A 24,970-nucleotide genomic window follows, 5' to 3' on the forward strand; every position below is an offset into this window, starting at 1 on the left:
AAGCTATACTATATGTAGAATTCCTTTGAGGGGCTCATCACTACACTTGACACAGCTGAGGAACATTTAAGTTCATAGCTTTGTGAACTTAAAGATAGGCTTATAGAAATTACCCAAAGTATACAAAGGGATAGAAAGGAGTACGAGAGGGACAAAATAGAGCATCCAAGAACCTTGTGATAATATCAAACAGTATATCATACATGAAAGTGACTTCCATAAAGGAGAAGAGAGAGATGACAAAGCAGAAGTATTTTAAGGGATAATGGCTGAGAATTTGCCCAAAATAATGAAAATCAAGCCAGAGATCCAACAATGTTAGAGAACCCCAAGCAGGATAAATAACAAAAAGAATGCACCTAGAAACATTGTATCAAACTGCTAGAAACCAAAGAGAAAAAGAGAAAACTTTGAAGGTGGCCAAAGAAAAAAAGATACAGAAACGAGAGAAATTATAGCAGACTTCTCATCAGAAACTATGAAAGTCTGAACTATCAAGATCCATAGTATGCAATACATTTAATTAAAATATCAGAGGAGGACATTTTCTCATTAATACATCTTTTTTAAATATGAATTAGACCTTTCAGATGAAGAACTGACTCATTGTCTGATAACAAATTCTACTTAAAGTGAGAATAAAATCTTTTCGAAACATGAGTTAATGACCAAATTTGGTAGCAAATGTTGAAATATGGCAGATGGACTACTGACACTTTAGCTGGTTATTCATTGTTCTTCGAAAAATCTTAAAATAATCACCTGTTGGAGAAAGTAGCTTTAGAAAAGGCTGGGTAATTTGAAGGGGCACATATGTTTCATTGAGCATATTTGACTATTTTATAAATGAAAAGAGAGATAAACAGTAAACTCTGAAAGTGCATTTCCTTATTAAGAACTTGACTGTTAGGTGCTAGAGAGAGGTAACTGCTTAGTTATAATTCCTGTCTCCTAAGGATTTATAAATCTAAAACAGACTGTACGTATAGAATATGTAGATAAAACCTGTTAAACCTGATGTAATGTGTTTTTAAAATACATTATCTTGTTCAATTTTCATCTAATTTTGTGAAAAAGTAACACTGACATTTTGCAAATGAGGAAAATGTGACTAAGAGAAGTTTGGTAAATTGCCATGTTAGGGCACTCTGCTGGTAAGTGGCATAGTTAGAATCAAACTCAGTTTTTGTCTGACTGCAAAATATCTTTCATTTACACTCCAGTGAAACATAATAATGGGAGCTTCAGAATCAGGCAGGTGTTGATTTAAGGCAGCTCACTCTCTCTGTTCTCCTTTAATGGGCCTAAGAAAGGTTCCTGAAAGGAATAGTATTTCTGGACTTATGGAATGACGTGAAGCAGCCATGTGGCAGGCCAGAGTTAAGGCCGCTAGAAACAGCTGGAAGGTCTGAAGGGCTCTCCAGTAGTGCCATTTCTTGTGCATTCTTTACCATAATTAGTGAAAGTGACATTCATTCTCGACTTCTAGCATTCTCAATATGCTAATGTTTTCATTTTAATCTTTAATAAGCGCTGTGGGGCAATAGTAGGTTTAGTTGTGAGTATGCAAAACACTTTTTTTTTTGCTTTTTTTTTTTTTTTTTTTTGTATTTTTCTGAAGTTGGAAATGGGGAGGCAGTCAGGCAGACTCCCTCATGCGCCCAACTGGGATCCACCTGGCACGCCCACCAGGGGGCGATGCTTTGCCCATCTGGGGTGTCGCTCTGTTGCAACCAGAGCCATTCTAGCACCTGAGGCAGAGGCCACAGAGCCATCCTCAGCGCCTGGGCCAACTTTGCTTCAATGGAGCCTTGGCTGCGGGAGGGGAAGAGAGAGACAAAGAGAAAGGAGAGGGGGAGGGGTGGAGAAGCAGATGGGCGCTTCTCCTGTGTGCCCTGGCCAGGAATCGAACCCGAGACTCCTGCATGCCAGGCCAACACTCTACCACTGAGCCAACCGGCCAGGGCCAGAGTTTTTTCTTTTATTATTTATTATTATTGAATTATTTTCCATACAAACAACTGTAAACCTACTTTTGCCTCACCCCATGTGGTAGTGTCTGGATCCTAAAGAGAACTGAATGGAAAGGGGTATGTTGGGTTTGGTTCTCAGATCCAGTACTTGGCATTTCCATGTCATTGTCTTAAAAATAGAAAATACAAACCTTTCCAAGATGCCTGACCACCACTGTGAAGCCCTGTGGCTGCTTGTTTCTCTGCCCCCACTTCCACAGGGGCACCTTGTCATTGACCTTCAGCTTTCCTCCTTTTCCCTCTGCTGAGAACTCCCCTCCTCATCCACCTTTCATTCCTCCCATCTCCCATCTGTGCTGTAGGGACGCAGCTCAGTGCCTGACCCCAGGCCAGACCCCAGGCCAGGTGGGCTTCACCAGCTCCTTCAGGAACTTGCTGGCTATTTTCCACTTCTCCATGGGTCACTCTCCTCCCTGGGCCCTCTCTGCAATTTCCTCTCACCTCCTTAGTCCTCTGAATTCATCTCCCTGACAACAGTGTCCTCTGACCTCCTCACATCCAGTGGGGGTGCCCACGCCTGAACCTCTCCCCTCTATCTGCTCAGCTTCTCTCCCTGCCTTCTCAGGAATCTTGTACTCTTATTGTCTGTTATTTTTTCTATACCTCTTATCTTTGTCCCCTCTCTGGACCGTTACCACTTCTTGTGCATTAGGCATTTCTTAAGCCTGCCTAATAAGCTTTTCCAACCTGAAATAAAAACGTCTCCCTCCCACTTCTCTCCACTGTAGCTACAGCCCTCACTCTGCACTGCCACGCACCCTCTGGAAACGGATAACTTTTCCGTAGTCACTCTGCCTCATCTCCCACACAGCTCTAGCTCTCTCTAGTGGTGTCCCTGTCCCTCACTCTAGCAGTTGTCTAAGTTAATGATGACATAGACTGGCCCACTAACTATAGCCTCCCGATTGATTTGCCCTAATCCACTTCTTCTTTCTTTCTATTCAATATCTACACTGAAACCGAAGGAATCTTCTTGAAACACAAATCTGGCCATGTAATGTTTTTGCTTAAAACTGCCCAGTGTCTTAGTACAAAGATAGAGTGTGACGGTGGAGACCAGTGTCCCTGGTTGATTGGACCTCCGGGCTTCTCAGCTCTCGGCTCCCACCTGCCTCTTGCAGCCTGGCTGGAGCCCTGCCTTCCTGCCCATCTGATGTTGGCCCTCTCTGCGTATGCTGCTTCTCCTGTGAGGTTTGCTTCCTTCCCCTGCGGCCGTCCCTTCCCCGTAGAGTCAATGCTTGTTCATCTGGCGGTTCTCACTTCGGCAGGTTTTCCTCTTGTTGAGTTTTTCTAGGTTGTGCCTCTCATACCGCTGTGCACTGCTTTTCCTTCTTGGCACCCATTGCCCTGTAACTTTTCTAACTGTGCTCATATGGATGGCACTAACCTGTGACGCTCACGGCCGGCGCCCGGCCTGTTCACCACTTTCTGTTCCCTGTGCCTGATGCAGTGTGCGCCCACAGTCATTTTCATTGTTGGATAAATGAGACAAAATGTTGTCATTCCACATACATTTTATTTCATGAAAATAAAACTATTAACGCTTTGTGAAGCATGAAAAGTCCAAGTATAACACTAATCATGTCAATATAAGGTATAATATAATGTAAAGTTTAAAGAATTTTGAACATTCTGATACAAGTTGTTGGTGTATATGACTTAACTAAATCTTTCTTTACTTTTTAAATCCTATTTGAGGAAATTTTGTTTTATACCAGGTGAGTGTCCCTGTGTCAGAAACTTCCAGGCCTTTTATCTGTATCAGAGCTTACTCTTTACAACTTTCTTTTGTCATATCTTAACTCTTTACATCTTTACATTGCCTTTTCTGCCTGGTATGCCTTTTTTTTTTTTTTTTTTAACAGAGACAGAGAGAGGGATAGACAGGGACAGACAGGAATGGAGAGAGATGAGAAGCATCAATCATTAGTTTTTTGTTGTGACACCTTAGTTGTTCATTGATTGCTTTCTCATATGTGCCTTGACCGTGGGGCTACAGCAGACTGAGTAACCCCTTGCTCAAGCCAGCAACCTTGGATCCAAGCTGGTGAGCTTTGCTCAAACCAGATGAGCCCACACTCAAGCTGGCAACCTTGGGGTCTCAAGCCTGGGTCCTCCGCATCTGATGCTCTATCCACTGCGCCACCACCTGGTCAGGCCTGGTATGCCTTTCTTATAGCCAAACAGAAAGTGAAAGACTTTGTGGTCTGAGAAAGATTCATTGCGGGAGCCTTCCTCATTTACTACTGTAATCTTTCACTTAAGAAGCAATTTTTTAATGATCATTCTTGTGTTCATTCTTTCCTTCTGCAAATAATTTGTTGAATGCCTGCTGTGTGTCAGCCACTGTTCTAGGCCCTAGGAATGGATGGGTGTATGCCTGGATACATAGATGGATAGATATATAGATAAATTAGTACTTAGTTTTCCTTATAGCAACAGCTCACATTATCCTTCCTTGATAGTTTATGTAACTCAAGTGCTGAGTAACCTGCCGTAGGTCTTTTATATAATGGATTTCTCTTTAGAGGGGCTTTTACCTTAAATTCGATTATAAATGCAGTTTTATAAAGTGGTAGTCTTTCTTCAATAAATATCAGTGTTTGTGAATTTCAAGTAGACTAAGATGGACTAAAGTACTTTTTAAAATTTCATTACTAGTTTAATTTCTCAGAGAAGATGTTATGTTGTGGGTTGGCCTGATTAGTCTCAGAGAGGAAGCCAGGAGTCACACAGGGATATTGTACTGACTATCTAAGCTCCTTTGTTTCTGCAGGTAGGAAAATAAAAAAATGTGCAGTTCAGTATCATGAGTTTTTATTAGCACATCAGTTTAGCTCCAGTAGTGGCTGGCACCTAGAATTAGAATTTATTTCTTGACATTTTAATCTTTTATTTCTGTCACAATTTATCATATGCACTTATGAGTCAACAGAGTACTTGAATGGATTTTCATTGGTAACAAAGGAGCATAAAAAGAATTAACTTTTACTAAGATTAGATTTTTATAGAATATGCCAATATTGTAGTTCCCTACAGTGCTATCTATTCACGTATAAGCCCCTAGTTGACAATTACCACTTTTTGAAATTAAATGGAGTGTCACATCCTTTGCTATCTTGTTAACTAAAATATTTTAAACCACAATGAAATTTTAAACCACAATGAAATTCCATTATTTTTTCATTTGATATTGTTTTTAACTTTCCCATCTCATAAGTAAATAGTGCAATGACTGATTAAGCAATTTACACACATATATATTCTTTTGTTTTTCAAGTCAATGCCCAAAAATATGCTGTCTCGTCTTTGTGAATCTAAAAAGGTCTGTGCTGCAGCTGATATGCAACTTCAGGTATGTAATTGTTTTTGCTTTGAAGTTTTCCAAAATAATTCTTCAATGTAAATATATAACTTTAAATTCTTGCCAATGCTACGCATTTATTATAATAATTATGCTTCTAAAACATCTTTTAGCCGAGTTCACAGAACTTGACCAAAATTGATTCATTCGATTCTCACACTATTTTTGTGTGTGTGTGTGTGTGTGTGACAGAGACAGAAAGAGACAGAGAGAGGGACAAATAAGAACAGACAGACAGGAAGGGGGAGAGATGAGGAGCATCAATTCTTTGTTGCGGCATCTTAGTTGTTCATTGATTGCTTCCTCATATATGCCTTGACTGGGGGTGGGGGAGGGCTACAGCAGACTCGAGTGACCCTTGTTCAAGCCAGTGACCTTGGGCTCAAGCTGGTGAGCCTTGCTCAAACCAGATGAACCCGCTCTCAAGCCAGCTACCTTGGGGTTTCGAACCTGGGTCCTCTGCCTCCCAGTCTGATGCTCTATCCACTGCACCACCACCTGGTCAGGCCCTCACACTATTCTTATGAAGTAATTGTTAAGTAAGGTTATTTTCTGTATTCAGTCTAGAAAATCAAAGCTTTTAAAAGTCTTATGATTTATTCTAAGTCATACACTTTAGCAACTAAATTCATTCACTTTGTATCTTTTTTAAAAATTTGTGTTTTCAGATGTGAAGTTTAAAGAGTAATAACTGTTTTTGGTAATATTCATAATTAGTTTTCTAGGTTTCCAGATAAAGACTAGAAAGACTGGGCCTGACCTGTAGTGGCACAATGGAGAAAGCATCAACCTGGAATGCAGAGGTTGCCAGTTCAAAACTTGCCCAGTCAAGGCACATATGGGAGTTGATGCTTCCTACCCCCCCCTTCCAAATGAACAATACAAAAAAAAAAGACTAGAAAGACTTTATGAATCATCTGGATGTCAGATCCACATGATGCCAGATGTTTAGGTTAGTTGTAATTGCTGAGATTGCTATGGAATTCTTACTCTTCGTCAGATGATAAAGTTATATAAACATAGCCTAAACACCCATTTTTCATCTCAAGCATCTCAAAATATTCACTTTATAAAGCTCCAGTTACCTTTTTAAAAGTGTAGTTATTCCTGGCCCTGGCTGAGTTGCTCAGTTGATAAAGCGTCCTTCCAGAGTGCCAAGGTTGCCAGTTCAATTCCTGGTCAGGGCAAGTACGAAAAGCAACCAATGAATACACAACTAAATGAAACAACTAAGTATAACAACAAATTAATGCTTTTCTCTCTCTCTCCCCCCTTCTCTCTCTCCTCTTTCCCTCTCCTCGCCCTCCTGCTTTGCCCTCTCTCTCAAATCAGTGGGAAATTTTTTTTTAAAGTATAGCCTCTCTTTACTTGCTTTATAGTTTTATAAAATTCAGTCCCTAGAAAGTAATGACTGAGCTCTGTTTTTGTTGTACCTTAAGATATATATTTCAATGAAGAAAATGCCTGCTACTGACAAAACCATGAATTTATATTTGATTTACATTATTTAGTATCTACACTGCTCACAAAAATTAGGGGATATTTTATCACTTCATATTCATTTTAAAATAAACCCTAATTTTTGTGATCAGTATATATCACTATAATTAAAAATGAATTTCTGAATTTTTTGAAAAAATTAACATTACTTGGAATTTTTTTTTTTGATTTGCTGATAATTATTAATAGAAGTCCTAGGTTAAAAGCCTTTGTTGTGGCTTTTATTTTGAACAATTGTTCCAATGATATTCTTTTAAAATGGAAAAACCAACCTTTCTCTCTTCCCACCCTCCAAAAAGAATAACCCTCTGAGGCAGAGGGAGAGGAGGAGAGAGAGATTGAGAGAGAGACTTCCTTGCCAGGGGAGCCACGTGAGTCAGCTTTCCTATTATACAATAGTCCCTTGTACAGCAGCGACAGACAGAGGTGGAAAAGAAGATGAATTGTTTCAGATTTCTAACGGGTATAAACAGTGTTCTAAAATTTATGATTTTTTTTGCTGTGCATTGTTTTAAAAATAGGCTCTTATTTTTCTGTGGCTCTAAAGATCTTGGTGCCAGGCATGCCTGAGTCCCTGGGTGAACAGTACCTGACAGTTGTTTGATTTATAAGCAAATAACCATAAAATACATGTGTTTAATTTATTTTGCTCTGTTTTTATAATTTTTTTAAAAAGTCTTTTATGGTTATGCCTTTTGTTTGTGAAAGTTATAATCCAAAGAATGAAAGTCTTGAATTCTTATGTGTTTATAGATTGCAGGGAGAAGAAAACAAAACAAAAAATAATAATAAAATACTTCAGCTGAGGTTAGAATGTAAGAAAGAGCTTTAATTCTTAATTTCTTCGGTTAGAATGCAGACAAGATATGTATGAGTAATTTTAGCTCCTCTGATTATCTTTACACATTGTTACTCATTATAGAATATAGAACTGAAAGAGCTATGTTTAGCTGTAAGTTTAGTTTACCAATTAGAGTAAAGAGATATTTATATTTAGGAAATGTCTATATTTTTCTAAGGAAGGTTTAACCTTGACTTTGTAATTTGGAACTATAATTCTATATCAAGATGAAGCCAGAAGCTAGAAGTCATTTAATTTTTTTCTTTTATCCAGACTAAGCCTTACTTCTTTCAAGTCAATAGCTGCACATTCTCTGCAAATTCCACTTTTCAATCAGAAAGGTACATATCAAGATATAATTGCCAATCACAGTCTTTCCTTTAAAATAAGCATTTTCTGCTTTCTTGTTTTAGGTGAACTCCAAACAATGCTAATAGTCAAGTAAAAAAAAAAAACACATTTTACTTTAGATTTTATGCAAAATTTAGTTTTCAGAACTTTATAAGCAGCAGATTTTTTTTTTTTTTTTTACAGAGACAGAGAGTCAGAGGGATAGACAGGGACAGACAGAAAGGAACGGAGAGATGAGAAGCATCAATCATCAGTTTTTTGTTGCAACACGTTAGTTGTTCATTGATTGCTTTCTCATATGTGCTTTGACCATGGGCCTTCAGCAGACCGAGTAATCCAGGGGTCCCCAAACTACGGCCCGCGGCCGCATGTGGCCCCCTGAGGCCATTTATCCGGCCCCCGCTGCACTTCTGGAAGGGGCATCTCTTTCATTGGTGGTCAGTGAAAAGCGCAGCGTTGCTCACATACAGTACTACTTCCGATGACACGGGACACACGCGTCATGGCTCTGGAAGCGTGTCATATCACTTGTTATGGTTAGCAGTGACAAATATGGAACCGGACATTGACCATCTCATTAGCCAAAAGCAGGCCCATAGTTCCTATTGAAATACTGGTCAGTTTGTTGATTTAAATTTACTTGTTCTTTATTTTAAATATTGTATTTGTTCCCGTTTTTGTTTTTTTTTGTTTTTTTTTTTTTTTTTCTTTTTTTTTTTTTTTTTTCTTTTTCTTTTTCATTTTTCTGAAGCTGGAAACAGGGAGAGACAGTCAGACAGACTCCCGCATGCGCCCGACCGGGATCCACCCGTCACGCCCACCATGGGGCGACGCTCTGCCCACCAGGGGGCGATGTTCTGCCCATCCTGGGTGTCGCCATGTTGCGACCAGAGCCACTCTAGCGCCTGAGGCAGAGGCCACAGAGCCATCCTCAGCGCCCGGGCCATCTTTGCTCCAATGGAGCCTTAGCTGCGGGAGGGGAAGAGAGAGACAGAGAGGAAAGGGCGGCGGAGGGGTGGAGAAGCAAATGGGCGCTTCTCCTGTGTGCCCTGGCCGGGAATCGAACCCGGGTCCTCCGCACGCTAGGCCGACGCTCTACCGCTGAGCCAACCGGCCAGGGCCCGTTTTTGTTTTTTTACTTTAAAATAAGATATGTGCAGTGTGCTTAGGGATTTGTTCATAGTTTTTTTTTATAGTCCGGCCCTCCAACGGTCTGAGGGACGGTGAACTGGCCCCCTGTGTAAAAAGTTTGGGGACCCCTGGAGTAACCCCTTGCTTGAGCCTGCGACCTTGGGTTCAAGCTAGTGAGCTTTTGCTCAAACCAGATGAGCCTGCGCTCAAGCTGGTGACCTCGGGGTCTCAAACCTGGGTCCTCCACATCCCAGTCTGAGGCTCTATCCACTGTGCCACCACATGGTCAGGCTAAGCAGCAGATTTTATGTTCAAGCTTTTTCTAAGGCTTTCCTCTCCTGTTTTGTTTCAATGGCCTATTTCCTCTACTCAGAGATGAGTGATCCTTTCTGCTGGTCACCTCCTTAAGCCAGAATTGTCCCAGCATAGCAGCTGCTTCCTCTGTACCCTTTGACACCAGGTGTGGAGACTGACTTGGCCCTAGCTCCAGACTCAAAAACAGCTGCAGCAGAATTCTTGGTAGCATCTGTCTTCACCAGACACTAGATTACTCTTCCTTCCTTCACCTCATCCCACCTACTTGTCTTCTTTTGCCTCTCCTTATGAAACTAGGATGCTGACCATTTCATTTCCCTCAGTTAAGATATAAAGGATTCCAGGAATAAACCAAACAGAATTCGTTAGGGTCACAGTTGTACCTTTATTTTTCATATTTCCAACCATATTTATTACTTATATGGAGAGAGGCAGAATTTCAGTTTTGTAGCCATAAATTTAACCTACTACATTACATTTAAAGAGTACCTGACAGATAAGATTCAGAATTCCTTAATATCTTTGATTGTGAAAGATTGAGAGCTTTTCTTTTCATTATTGACATAGTCTTAAATGTTTAGTAAAATATATCTCATGCCATATACATCTGTATTTGGGAATGTTTTCAACTGTGATTTAAAATTAATTCTGGAACACTTATAACACCTTTGGTCAAATGTATCTTAAAGATAAGGATGAATTACCCAAACTAAGAGGTGTTTTCATCTGTCTAGGTCTTTTATGCCACTTTGGATCAAATCTACCATGGGAAGCACCCCCTGAAGAGGTCAACTACAGACATTCTCAGAGAAACGCAGGAGAAATTTTATGGCTTACCATACGTTCCCAATACTGTGAGTCTAGTATTTTGGTCCTGTTGTGTGCCAGTGAATGGCTCTGCTAGTGTCTCCATCAGTAATGAGTATGTTGTCATCACCTTCCCCTTTGCAGAACTTGGAATCCTCATATTTATATCAAGGTTTCACATGGGGCACATTAGAGAAATTGCCTGGCTCACTGTTTCTAACCGTACACATACATATGCTTATTTCCCTCCTACTAGCAGTGATTTTCTGGATTCCTGAGCGGTGAGGGGTGGCGGTGGGTGTGTAAAAAAGGTCATTGGCGTCTATCTGTATTCTTTTTCATTATTTTCTGGTAATGAGAAAAATGGTTAGCCATACAAGATAACATCATTATCAGTGTCTAATCATTTTTGTTGCAAAAAGAATTAACATTTATTGAGTATCTTATTTGTATTAGATATTATAATAGGTATTTTACATATTTTGTCTAGCCCCCGTCAGGATAGCAGGTAGGAGTGTTGCTACCACTTATTGAATAGTAGGTGCCAGACTCTTAAGTGCTTTGTGAAAAACAAATCTCTAATTCTCGAAACAGTCTATAAAGTAGATAATATTTGAGGCTCATATTGTGGCTCATATGCAGTGTATGTCTTATCCAAGGTCATTCAGTTAGTAAGTGATTTGTGTAGGGATTCAAAACCAACCTCTAAAGTCATACTTTTTTTTAATGCTCCAGCTTTCCTGTAAGGAAGCCGAGTATAGCTGAAAGAATATTGGCTGGTGCAGTTTGTGTGACTGACTTCTTGACATTACTCAGGATTCTCATGTAAGCAGTAGAAACCCAATTCATATCAGCTTAAGCAGAAAAGATTTAGTTATTACTGAATCTAATAACTGAAAGGTGCAGATATACATCTGCTTTCAGTTAAGTTGAGTCTACTTTGTTCTTACAAAATATTGTTAGAAATGTTTCTCTTTGGCCCTGGCCGGTTGGCTCAGTGGTAGAGCGTCGGCCTGGCGTGCAGGAGTCCCGAATTCAATTCCCAGCCAGGGCACACAGGAGAAGCACCCATCTGCTTCTCCCCCCCTCCCCCCCTCCTTCCTCTCTGTCTCTCTCTTCCCCTCCCGCAGCTGAGGCTCCATTGGAGCAAAAGATGGCCCGGGCGCTGGGGATGGCTCCTTGGCCTCTGCCCCAGGCGCTAGAGTGGCTCTGGTCGTGACAGAGCGATGCCCCAGAGGGGCAGAGCATCGCCCCCTGGTGGGCATGCCAGGTGGATCCCAGTAGGACACATGCGGGAGTCTGTCTGTCTGCCTCCCCGTTTCCAGCTTCAGAAAAATACAAAAAAAAAAAAAAGAAATGTTCTCTTTCCTCCACTTTTATGCTCTTTTTCTCTGTTTGTTTTGTTCTCAGACAGGTTGCACTATGTGGCATGGTAGCTACCAGTAGGTCCAGATTTACCTCCTAACTTAGCCAGTCTAATAGACACAGAGATAGTTGCAAGTATCTATTAAACCATAAAATGCCAAGCTGATGATTTTGTGTTTATTACAATATTGGGTACCAGCCCCTGTAGCGTCAAAAGGGTAAAGTAATCAGTAAACTAAATGTCCACTAGATTTTTGGATTCTCATACTCAGACATGATGAGAATAGTTTCTATTTACCAGACGTGTGGAGCAGTAGGGTATTTTATCTTCATGATACTCTTAACAGCTTCTCATTATCTTAGAAGCTTAATCATCTGCTCCATATATATAGTGGTGATTATGCTCCATATCTATTGACCTTATATGTAACTTACTATTCTAATGGCATGTGCTGTAAAGATCTGGATTATCATATTAATGTAAATTTGTCAAAAGAATAATATAACTTTGTCAGTGAAATAAGTCATAACAATTGCCTAGAATTTTAATACTTTTACAGTTTAGAAAACATTACACGGTTTTCATGCTTTTGTGTTTCTGTATTTTTGTGCTTATTTTATTGTTTTACCTTTATTTTTTAAACATTTATTGTTTTAACATGGATTCAAGTATCCTACTTAATATAACACCCTCACCCCACCCCCATGTCCCCCAGTATAATCTCTTTGCCCCCATCCCCCAACCCCCTTTCCCCTTCCCTCTGGGATTTGCTGTCCTGTTATCTGTATCTCTGTGTTATGTATATATAATTACACTAATCCCTTCACCTTCTCTGATCTTGTCCCCTCATCCCTTTTCCCTCTGACAGCTGCTTCTCTGCTCCCCGTGACCCTGCCTCTGCCTCTATTCTGTTCCTCAGTTCACTTTGTTCATTAGATTCCACATATAATTGAGATCATATGATATTTGTCTTTCTCTGCCTGGCTTATTTCACTTAGCATAATAATCCCAGGTCCATCCATGCCGTCACAAAAGGTAAGATTTCCTTTTTTCACAGCCTCATAGTATTTCATTGTGTATATGTTCTGTCCACTGACAAACACTTGAGCTGTTTCCAGATCTTGGCTATTGTAAACAGTGCTGTAGTAAACATGGGGGTGCCTATCTTCTTTTGAATCAGTGATTTGGTATTCTTAGGATATATTCCTAAAACTGAGATAGCTAGGTCAAAAGGAAGTTCCATTTTTAATTTTTTGAGGAATCTCCATACTGTTTTCCACAGTGGCTGCACCAGTCTGCATTCCCACCAGCAGTGCTCATTTATTTGTTAATGACCACCATTCTCACGGGTGTGAGGTGGTATCTCATTGTAGTTTTAATTTGCATTTCACTGATGATTAGTGACTTGAACATTTTTTCATATGCCTATTGGCTATCTGTATGTCCTCTATGGAAAAGTGCCTACTCAATTCTTTTGCCTATTTTTAATTGGATTGTTTACCTTCCTGGTGTTGAGTTTTAAAAGTTCTTTATAAATTTTGGTTATTAACGCCTTATCAGATGGTGAATATGTTCTCCCATTGTGTGGATTGTCTTTTTATTTTGTTCATGATGTCTTTTGCTGTGCAAAAGCTTTTTATGTTGATATAGTCCCATTTGCTTATATTTTCCTTTATTTCGCTTGCCCATGGAGATAAATCGGCAAAAATATTACGAGAGATAATAGAGAGTTTACTGTCTATATTTTCTTCCAAGATGTTTATGGTTTTGTGACTTACATTTAAGTCTTTTATCCATTTTGAGTTTATTTTTGTGAATGATGTAAGTTGGTGGTCTAGTTTTATTTTTTTGCATGTACCTGTCCAATTTTCCCAACATCATTTATTTATTTTATTTTTTTTTAAATTTTATTTATTCATTTTTAGAGAAGAGAGAGAGGGAGAGAGAGAGAGAGAGAGAGGAGAGGGGGGGGGGAGGAGCTGGAAGCATCAACTCCCATATGTGCCTTGACCAGGCAAGCCCAGGGTTTCGAACCGGCGACCTCAGCATTTCCAGGTCGACGCTTTATCCACTGCGCCACCACAGGTCAGGCACCCCCAACATTATTTATTAAAGAGACTGTCTTTATTCCACTGTATGCTCTTAACTCCTTTGTTAAATATCAGTTGACCATAAAGACGTGGATTTATTTCTGGGTTCTCTGTTCTGTTCCATTGATCTGTATGCCTGTTCCTATGCCAGTACCAACCTGTTTTGATTAGCAACGGCCTTGTAGTATAACTTGATATCAAGAAGTGTGATACCTCCCACTTTATTCTTCATTTTCAAGATTGCTTACCAGTGGTTCTCAACCTGTGGGTCGCGACCCCGGCGGGGGTCAAACTACCAAAACACAGGGGTCGCCTATTTCCGATGGCTTTAGGCGACCCCTGTGTTTTGGTCATTTGACCCCGTCGGGGTCGCAACCCACAGGTTGAGAACCACTGGCTTAGGCTTTTTGTGTTCTTTTTTGGTTCCATGTAAATTTTTGAAATATTTTATATCTTTGAGTTATGCCGTAATATAAAGGAATTGCATTGAATTTATGGATTGCTTTAGGTAATATAGAGATTTAAAGGATGTTTATTTTTCCTATCCATGAACATGGTATATGCTTTCACTTGTTTGTGTTTTCCTTGATTTCTTTTTTCAATGTCTTATAATTATCCAGTTATAATTCTTTTACCTCCTTGGTTAAATTTACTCCTAGGTACTTAATTTTTTTGTTGCAGTAGTAAAGGGGATTGTTTCCTTAATTTCTCTTTCAGGCAGTTTATTGTTGGTGTATAAAAATACCACTGATTTTTTAGTATTAATTTTATATCCTGCTACTTTACCAAATTCATTTATCAGGTTTAGTAGGTTTTTGACTGAGACTTTAAGGTTTTCTATTTACAATATCATGTCATCAGCAAATAATAGTTTTACTTCTTCTTTTCCAATTTAGGTGCCTTTTATTTCTCTCTCTCTCTCTCTCTTTTATTATAGAGACACAGAGAGGAATAGACAGACAGGAAGGGAGAGAGATGAGAAATATCAACTCTTCATTGAGGCACCTTAGTTGTTTATTGATTGCTTTCTCATATGTACCTTGACCAGGAGGCTACAGCAGACTGAGTGACCCCTTACCCAAGCCAGTGACCTTGTGCTCAAGCTGGTGAGCCTTGCTCAAACAAGATGAGCCAGTGCTCAAGCTGGCAACTTCAGGGTTTCAAATTTGAGTCCTCCACATCCTAGTCTGATACTCTGTCCACTGCACCACCTACTCACGCTATTTCTTCTTGTCTGATTGCTGTGGCTAGGACTTCCAGAGCTTTGTTCAATAAGAGTGGTGAAAAGGGGCACCATTGCATTGTTCTTCATTTTAAGGGGATTGCTTTCCATTTTTGCCTATTGAATATGATGTTGGCTGTCGGTTTGTCATAGATGGCCTTTATTATGTTGAAGTATACTCTCTGTATTCCCACTTTACTGAGAGTTTTAATTATAAATAGGTGCTGGATTTTATCAAATGCTTTTTCTGCATCTATTGATAAAATTCTGTGATTTTTATCCTTTTTGTTTCTATGATAAATCATAGTTATTGATTTGTAAGTATTGGACCACCATGCCTTCCTGGAATAAATCCCACTTGATCATGATGTATTATTTTTTCTAATGTGTTGCAGGATCTGGTTTGCTAATATTTTGTTGAGAATTTTGGCATCTGTGTTCATCAGGGATATTGACCTATAGTTTTCTTTCTTTGTAATGTCTTTAACTGATTTTAGAATGAGGATAATGCTTGTCTCATAAAAGGAGCTTGTAAGTCTTCTATCCTCTTGTATTTTTTGAAATAGCTTCAGGACGATAGGTGAGTTCTTCTTTGAATGTTTGGTAAAATTCGTCTGTGAAGCCATCTGGTCCAGGACTTTTGTTTGCTGGGAGTTTTTTATAACCGTTTCAATTTTATTTGTTGTAATCAGTCTGTTTAGGTTTTTGGATTCTTCCTGATTGAGTTTTGGAAGATTGTATGTTTCTAGGAATTTATCCATTTCACCTAGGTTATCCAATTTTTTGGCATATAGATCTTCATAGTACTTTCTTACAATCCTTTGTATTTCTGCAGTGTCAGTTGTTACTTCTCCACTTTCATTTCTAATTTTATTTATTTGAGTCCTCTTTTTTCATTGATGAGTCTGGTTAAATGTTCAACAATCTTGTTTACCTTTCCAAAGAACCAGCTCTTGTTTCATTGATCTTTTTATTTAATTTTTTTTTTAGCCTCTATGTCATTTATTTCTGCTGTAATGTTTATTATTTCCTTCCTTCTACTTTCTCTGGGCTTTATTTATTGTTCTTTTTCTAGTTCTTTTAGATACAGGGTTAAGTTGTTTATTTGAGCTTTTTCTTGCTTCTCATGTTATGCTTATAATGCTATGAACTTTCCTCTTAGGACTGCTTTTCCTGTGTCCCATAAATTATGAGTTGTTGTATGTTTATTTTCTTTTGTTACAAGGAAATTTTTTATTTCTTCCCTGGTCTCTTGTTAACCCATTTGTTATTTAATAACATGCTATATAGCCTCCACGTGTTTGAATGTTTTTCAGTTTTTTTTATTGTAGTTGATTTCCTGTTTCATGCATTTATGATCAGAGAAGATACTTGATATGATTTCAGTCTTCTTAAATTTATTGAGACATGTTTTGTGTTCTAACATGTGGTCTACCCCAGAGAATGTACCATGATCACTTGAAAAGAATGTATATTCTGCTGCTTTGGGGTGAAAGTTTCTGAAGGCAATTAAATCTAGTTGATCTAGTGTGTCATTTAAGGCCACTCTTTCTTTAATTTTTATCTAGAGGATCTATCCATTGCTGTTAATGGGGTGTTAAAATCACTTACTATTATAGTATTACTGTCAATCTTGCCCTTTATCTCCATCAAAATCTGCTTTATATATTTAGATGCTCCTATATTAGGCACATAAATATTTGCAATGAATATATCCTCCTGTTAGATGGCTCCCTTTATCATTATGTACTGACATTCTTTATCCCTTACTTTATAACCTTTGTTTTAAAGGCTGTTTTGTCAGATATAAGTATTACTACCCCAGTTTTTTTTTTATTTCCATTTGCATGTAATACTTCTTTCCATCCCTTCACTTTCACTGTATGTGTATCTTTTGTTCTGAGGTGGGTCTCTTGTAGACAGCATATGCACAGGTCCTATTTTCTTATCCATGCAGTTACCCTATGTCTTTTGTATGGAACATTTAATTCATTTACTTTTAAGGTTATTATTGATATGTACTTATTTATTGCCTTTTTAGTCTTTAAATCTACAATCCTCTTTTTTTTTATTTCTTTTTTTCCTTTGCTCTTACTGCAGGCCCCTTAACATTTCTTGCAGCATTGGTTTGGTTGTGATGAATTCCTTGAGTTTTTTGTTTGTTTGTTTTGTCTGGGAAGCTTTTTATCTCTCCTTCAATTTTAAATGATAGTCTTGCTGGATAAAGAAGTCTTGTTTGTAGGTACTTGTTTTGTATCATTTTGAATATTTCTTGCCAATCTGTTCTAGCCTCAAGTGTTTCTGTTGAGAAGTCATATGTCATCCTTATGGGGGCCCCTTTGTAGGTAATTATTAACTGCTCTTCGCTCAGCTTTTAGTATTTTTCTTTGTCTCTTAACTTTGGCATTTAAATTATGATGTCTCTTGGTGTAGACCCCTTTGGGTTCCTCTTTAATGGGACTCTGTGCTTCTTGAACTTGGGTAACATTTTCCTTCATCAATTTAGGAAATTTTTCAGCAATTATTTCTTCAAACAAGTTCTCTATTTCTTGTTTGTTCTCTTCTCTTTTAGGAACCTTTATGATGCAGATGTTATCTCTCTTCATGTTGTCACAGAGGTCTCTTATAGTTTCCTCAGTCCTTTTGTACCTTTTTTGTTTACCTGTTCTGCTTCTGTGTTTATGTTTACCTTATCTTCTAAATCGCTAATTTGATCCTCTGGTTCATCTTGCCTGCTGTTGATTTTTTCTAGTGCAATCTTCATTTCTGATATTGTACTTGTCATTTCTAACTGGTTCATTTTTATTATTGTAATGTCCTTTTTGATGCTTGCTATCTCTTTATTTAGGTGCTCATTATGCCCATCTATTGTTGCTCTAAGATTCTTGAGCACCCTAAAAATCATTATTTTAAACTCTGCATCTGGTAGTTTGTTTACTTCCATTTCATTCTTTTTCTGGGTATTTTTCTTGTTGATTCATTTGGGTTGCATTTTTCTGTCTGCCCATTTTGTCTGTGTATTAGGTAGCGCTGTCTGATTTTGAATTTTTTGTGCTCTTTTTATGAGAAAGATGGGCCTGGTGGTACTGACCTGCAGGCCACCAATTTTTCTTGCTCCAGGAATGCTTCTTAAGGGTACTACTTTTCCTCTTGTTGTATGTGAGTATTGAATGTTGCTGGTCCTTTTGTGAGTATAGTTATCCCTACAGGCTGGCTGGCTCCAAGTGTCAACCTTGATCATGTGTATTGCACACTGCAATGTCTGTCCTGTTGGACATATTTATTCTCCACTGTGTCTGGTTCCTGCTAGACTCCTCCCTTGGGCATGTTGCTTGTGTGGCTTCTGAGTCTAGGGTTGGTGCTGTCTTCCACCCACTACCAGATGTGTTGGTTCTCGATCTTGTTGGGTTGGCATCAGCTGTTACTTGTAACCTGCTGTGTGCTACCTGTCTGCAAATACTGTTCTTTTCATTGTTTGTATCTGCGTTTTCTGTGCCTGAGTAGTGTAGGAGGATCAGCTGTGTATAAGGAACAGCTTCCTCCTGCTTAGAGATGACAGTACCTCCATAAAAGCCCCAATCTGTGTAAGATTTGCCTCCACTTTTTAGCTGCTCTACTTCCTCTGGTAGCTGCCTGGCCTTCCCAAAGAGTCTTCTGTAGAAAGACTGTAGTGTGTGCTCTGATGGCCTCACACTACTAACCTTGCAAACTTGATGGGTTAGGGCAGCTGTGGTTGGGCATACTACATTAGTAGCACCCCCTACTTCAGGGGTCTTTTGGTCAGGAGCTGAGTATGGAGAATGTAGCCCCACTCCAGAATCTAATCCAGGGTTAGTCAACCTTTTTATACCTACCACCCACTTTTGTATCTCTGTTAGTAGTAAAATTTTCTAATTGCCCACTGGTTTCCACAGTAATGGTGATTTATAAAGTAGGGAAGTAACTTTACTTTATAAAATTTATAAAACAGAGTTACAGCAAGTTAAAGCATATAATAATAATTACTTACCAAGTACTTTATGTCAGATTTTCGCTGTTTGGCAGAATAAATCTTTATAAAACAACTTACTATAGTTAAATCTATCTTTTTATTTATACTTTGGTTGCTCCACTACCGCCCACCATGAAAGCTGGAACGCCCACTAGGGGGTGGTAGGGACCAGGTTGACTACCACTGGTCTAATCCCTCAGCCACTGCTGGATACTCAAATTGTATTTCTTTCCAACAAGGTGACCAGCAGGTTCAGATCAAATAGGGAAATAGTTCCCTTGGTAGAGGTTCTTACAGCTAGTAAGATCCTGGTCTCAGGGAGGAAGACTGAGGGAGTCCTCTCCTTGGGCTGACTGTGACCCCCCTCCCCCGAAAGTGGCTAAGCCCCTCAACCAGATAGAACAGTAGGCTTCAGGGACCCACACTTTAAATGTCCGTGCTCCAAGCCTCTCCCTGCCCCCTGTGGAATCTAGCCCAGAAATGCTGGATGTCCAGCTCCCAGGCCAGCTGACTGTGAAGATCCACCCTATCTAATGCACATGAGCTGTTGTGCTGGTGCTGAGCACAGGGAGCAGAACTTGCCTCAGCTGGGTCAGGTGTAAGAAGCCCTTTCCTAGGGTAACACTTTAGCAAGGGTTGTTAATTCTTATATCAATGCTTTTCCTAGCTGGCCACTGGATATTCCTGCCCTGGACCTCCCTGGCAGGAACTCAGCACAGACCAGTGGAGACACTGCCCATGACTGGCCGCCAGCAGCCTTCTTGGAGCTACAAGCAATCCAGAGTTTGTGGCCACCTCTGCTGGGCCCAGGTGCTCATGGAAATACCAAGCTGCACACCTAGGCTGGTTTTATCCACACTGGGCCTGGGAGAAGGTCCGCTTAAAAGGCCAAGGTCCCCTGAGCCCTTCCTCCTGCAGCCTGTCTGCTGTTGCTTGTTGGGCTCAGCCACCGAAAACACCTCTGATGGAGTTTAGAGCCTACAGCAATTCTGGAATTAAGAAGGTTGATGGGTGTGTCTCCACCCCTCAGCCCCAGGTGCCTGTCCAGACTTTCATAGACCTCAGTAGGTAGGTGTGGCCTCTGAGACCCAGAGGTGTGGTCTGCCTGTAGTCCAAACAGTTTCTACTGAGTCTCCCTTGAGGCAGAAGCACCTGTCACATACTTGGGAGCGTGTGGGGGAAAGCTCCAGCCTTCACATTAGAAAACTGAGTCATTGATGCGCCTCCTGCTTCCTGGCATCTCAGCAAGACCCAATCTTTATAACTGAGGCAGGAGAAACTCCTGAAGGCAGAGCAGTTGCTTTTCCCAGGTTGATGCTGCACAGAGGATGGTCCACCTAAGAAAGATGGTGACTGCAGTATTTTAGAATGACTCAGCACAGGGGTTCTGGTGGCTGTCTCCTTTTCCACTTCTAGTTCTCTCAGCCCTCCCTTCACCAGAGCCCCGGCTAAGTGGCTGTGAACAGGATTTTCTGTGTAGACCCTTTAAGAGGTAGCCTGCATCTCCGAGAGTTCCTGTCTCTTTATCACAGACTGGAACCCAGCTCTTTTCAAATCCAAATGCTGTGTGGGTGCTTCTTCGAGGCTCTGGGACTCTAGACTGGGGCTCTGGGCCTGTGGCTGAGGATCCATACCTCTCAGGGTGGCCCTCTCCACAGTGAGAGAGTCCCTCTGGACCCTTAGTCTCAGCTTGCTCCTGTGAGTGGGGCAGCCCTTTCTGCATCTCTGCTCTTCCTCCTAATCTGGACGTAGCTTTCACTATGATCCTTGGTTATAGACTCCTCTTTGTACAGACCAGAGTTGATTTTTCAAGATGATTGTTCTTAAATTAAGTTGTAATCCAATTTGGTCCTGGGAAGATGCTGTTGAACATCTGCCTACTCTGTCGCCATCTTGTAATCTGTGCTTATTTTATATCTTTCTTTGCTTCTATGCTTAAGTTTAATATAGGTGTGACTTATAAAGCATTTATTAATGGACATAAAGGGAGAATTCCATAATAATACAATAGTAGTAGGGGATTTTAATACCCTGCTCACATCAATGGGTATAGATAATCTAGACAGAAAATTAATAAGGAAGTAATAGCCTTAAATATCTAGACCAGATCAACTTAATAGACATTTTTTAGAATGTTTTATCTTAAAAACTTTTGAGTACATTTTTTTTCCACATATACATGTACTATTTCCAGTATAGATTACAGATTAGGTTACAAAACAAGCCTCAATAAATTCAAGAAGATTGAAATTATATTAACTTTTTTCAGCCACAGTGGCATGAAACTAGAAATCAACTACAGGAAGGGAACTGGAGGAAAAAAATCAAATACATGGAAACTAAAAATGCAACTAAACAACCAATGATCACATTGGAAATCAAAAACTATCTTGGAACAAATGAAAACGAAAAACAATTTTTCCAAATGTATGGTAATGAAACAAAGCAGTTCTATGAGGGAAGTTCACAGAAATAAGAAAAAAATCCAAAAACAACAATTCTATACTGATAGGAACTAGAAAAAGGAGAATAAATAAAATCCAAAGTAAACAGAAGGAAGGAAATAGTTAAGATCAGAGTGGGAATAAATGAAATAGAAATTTGAAAAGCAATAGAAAAGATCAATAGAACTAAGAACTGGATCTTCAAATAGATAAAGATATTGACAAACCTTTAACCAAACACATCAAGAAAAAAGAGTTTCCAAATAAATAAAATTATAAATGAAGAACTTACAACTGATACCAGAAAAATGCAAAGAATCATTAAAGAATACTACAAACAACTATATGCCAACAAATTTGATCATCTAGAAGAAATGGATAAATTCTAGAAGCATATAACCTTCCAAGACTGAACCAGGAAGAAATATAAAATTTAAGTAGACTGATTACTAGCAATAAAATTAAAGCTGTAATCAAAAACTGCCAACAAATTAAAGGCAAGAACCAGATGACTTCACAGGTGAATTCTACCAAACATTCAAAGAAAAGTTAATGCCTGTCCTTAAATTATGTCAGAATATTGAAGAGGAAGGAACACTTCTAAACTCATTCCACGTCAGCATTACCCTGATACCAAAACCAGACAAAGAAATTATCAAAAAATAAAAATAAAAAAATCAATTTAAAGATGGGAAGAGGAAAACAAGGTTGGGGGACAGAGAACCCAAATAGACATTTCTCTAAAAAGGACATACAGATGGTCACCAGACATATAAAGATGCTCAGCATCACTGGTCATCAGAGAAATGCAAATTAAAATCACATGAGATATCACCTCATACCTGTCAGAATGACTCTCATTTATAAACCAAAAACTAAGTGCTGGAGAGGATGTTGGAAAAAAGCAATCCTTACACACTGTTGGTAGGATTGTAAATTAGTGTAGTTACTATGGAAAATAGTATGGAGAATCTTCAAAAAATTATAAAACAGATGCCATGCGACCCAACAATTCCACTTCTGGGTATTTCTTCAAAGAAAACAAAAACACTAGTTTGAAATAATATGCACCAATTACAAAAATCATTGCATTACTAGAAATAGCCAAGATTTGAAAGCAACCTAGATGTCCATTAATAGGTGACTGGATAAAGGTGATATGGCATATGTATAGATGGAATATTATTCACTGATTAAAAGGAATGTAATCTTGGCCCTGTCCGGTTGGCTCAGTGGTAGAGCGTCACCCAGGCATGTGGAAGTCCCGGGTTCAACTCCCTGTCAGGGCATACAGGAGAAGCGCCTATCTGCTTCTCCACCCTTCTCCCTCTCCTTTTTCTCTAGCTTCTCTTCCCCTCTTGCAGTCAAGGCTCCATTGGAGCAAAGTTGGCCAGGGCGCTAAGGATGGCTCCATGGCCTCCACCTCAGGCACTAGAATGGCTCCAGTTGCAATGGAACAACGCCCTAGATGGGCAGAGCATCACCCCCTAGTGGGCATGCCGGTGGATCTCAGTCAGGCACATGCGGGAGTCACCTGGTCAGCACTGGGGCTGTCTGTAGACCGTGGATGGAGAAGGATTTTTTTTTAATGGTGCTGTAGTAGCATAATAAAAAATAAATTAAATAACCATAGAACAAAGGGCTGATAAATTCAACCACATTAAAATTTCATCTTTTGTTCATCAAAAACTTGTAAAAATTATGAAAGGCTATGAGCTAGAAGTAGATATTTTCAACACATATAACTGGAAAAAATAGGTTTTCATTTGTTTATATATTTTAGGTAAAACAATATTACATGAAGTGTACTATCTTTAAAAAGGAATATTTTAAATGCAAAAACACAGGCATGCAAAGAGCTCTATAAAATTACCTCAACGTTATTCAGGGAGTGCTAATTAAAGCCACGTCGGGATTCCAGCGCACTCTCCCCAGGGGGCAGAAACAAAACAACGGGGGCAGTCCGCCGTGCTGATAGCGCTGGAGTCACAGACACCTTTCCCCATGTGGAGAGAAGTGCACACTTGCTGGGACCACTCTGGTAAACAATTGGGCATTAAAGTTAGAGATGGACATAATTTATGACCCACAGTTCAACTCTTGTACATAACCTCAATAAAGTGTTATACTTATATACCAACTGCTACATAAGAATAGGAAGGTTTATAACAGCACTGTTTGTAAATGGGAAAAAAGGGAGAGGGTGGGATTCTGGAAAGAACCAAAGTGACTGTCAATAGGAAAATGGACAATTAGTGGCACATTCATGATCTGGAATACTACTTTGTAGTAGAAATTGAGGAACACTGATGATAAACGTAACAGGCATAATGTAAAGTAAAAAAGTGAGTTCAGAAGAATTAAACTATATACATTTATAATAAAATACAAAATTATGCCTGACCAGTTAGTGGCACAGTGGATAGAGCGTTGGACTGAGAAGCGGAAGACCCAGGTTCAAGACTCCAAGGTTGCCAGCTTGAGCCCAAGGTCGCTGGCTCAAGCAAGGGGTTACTCAGTCTGCTGAAGGCCTGCGGTCAAGGCACATATAAGAAAGCAATCAATGAACAATTACGGTGTTGCAACGCGCAACAAAAAACTAATGGTTTATGCTTCTCATCTCTCTCCATTCCTGTCTGTCTGTTCCTGTCTATCCCTCTTTCTGACTCTCTCTGTCTCTGTAAAAAATAAAAAAATAAAATAAAAATAAAAACGTTTATTTAAAAAAATACAAAATTATGTAAAACTACGTAGTACATTATTATAGATATGCACATATATATTAAAACTATAAAGAAAAATGAAGAAATCAGAAAATTCAGATAGTACTTACCTCTAGAATAAGGAATAAGATCACAGAAGTCCTAGAAATATTTTATTTCTTGAATGATCTATGTGGATATGGTTGATAATTTTGTCACTCTACCGTATTAGTAGAAATATATTCTTGGCATGTAGAAAACATTTGTAAATGTGAATATGTTATTCTGGGTGCACCATATGGGTAGAGAATAGATTTAGAGAGACCGCTTGGAAAGTTATTCCAGCTCCTGAGAAAACACTGGTTGTGTCTTAATTAAGATAGGGGCAGTGGGGGAGGAAAGGTTGAAATGCGCTGGAGAGCAGTGTAGAAAGGCACAGTCAACAGGCCAGGTAGTTGACTGTGCTAATGAATGTAGATCAGGAATGACTGCAAGGTTTTTAACAAAGTATTGAATAGAGGGTAACTTTAAAGGATCTTTCCATGCAGACCAAATGAGTGACAGTTTTCCTCCAAAAGCTTATCTCCAGAAATTGCTTCTCTCAAATGAATCATTTTATTTCCTCAAATTAAACAATGAGAATAGAAAAATATAAACAGCAACCTACAAAGTATTCAGAATGTTTATAAAACCTGTACAAATTATATGTATGCAATATGCTCTAAACTTTTAGACAATGATTATATACATGTCTATATTAACATTTCTCTAAGTGCACTAATAACTCATCTTGAGAGCAAAGGGTCACATCAG

The 24,970-nt window shown here is 39.2% G+C and overlaps 1 protein-coding gene across 2 annotated transcripts in view; it reads left to right on the forward strand.

The window, feature by feature from the left end:
• Positions 1–24,970, forward strand: part of MIPEP (mitochondrial intermediate peptidase) — a 175,907-nt gene that overhangs the window by 90,290 nt on the left and 60,647 nt on the right. For both annotated transcript variants that reach the window (XM_066236844.1, XM_066236845.1), the window contains exons 15-16: positions 5,314–5,388; positions 10,270–10,389. In XM_066236844.1, the coding sequence (XP_066092941.1) occupies positions 5,314–5,388; positions 10,270–10,389 (195 nt within the window). The remainder of the gene's footprint in view (positions 1–5,313; positions 5,389–10,269; positions 10,390–24,970) is intronic.

This window comes from Saccopteryx bilineata, chromosome 6 (genome assembly GCF_036850765.1).
Source record: "Saccopteryx bilineata isolate mSacBil1 chromosome 6, mSacBil1_pri_phased_curated, whole genome shotgun sequence".
Taxonomy (NCBI): Eukaryota; Metazoa; Chordata; class Mammalia; order Chiroptera; family Emballonuridae; genus Saccopteryx; species Saccopteryx bilineata.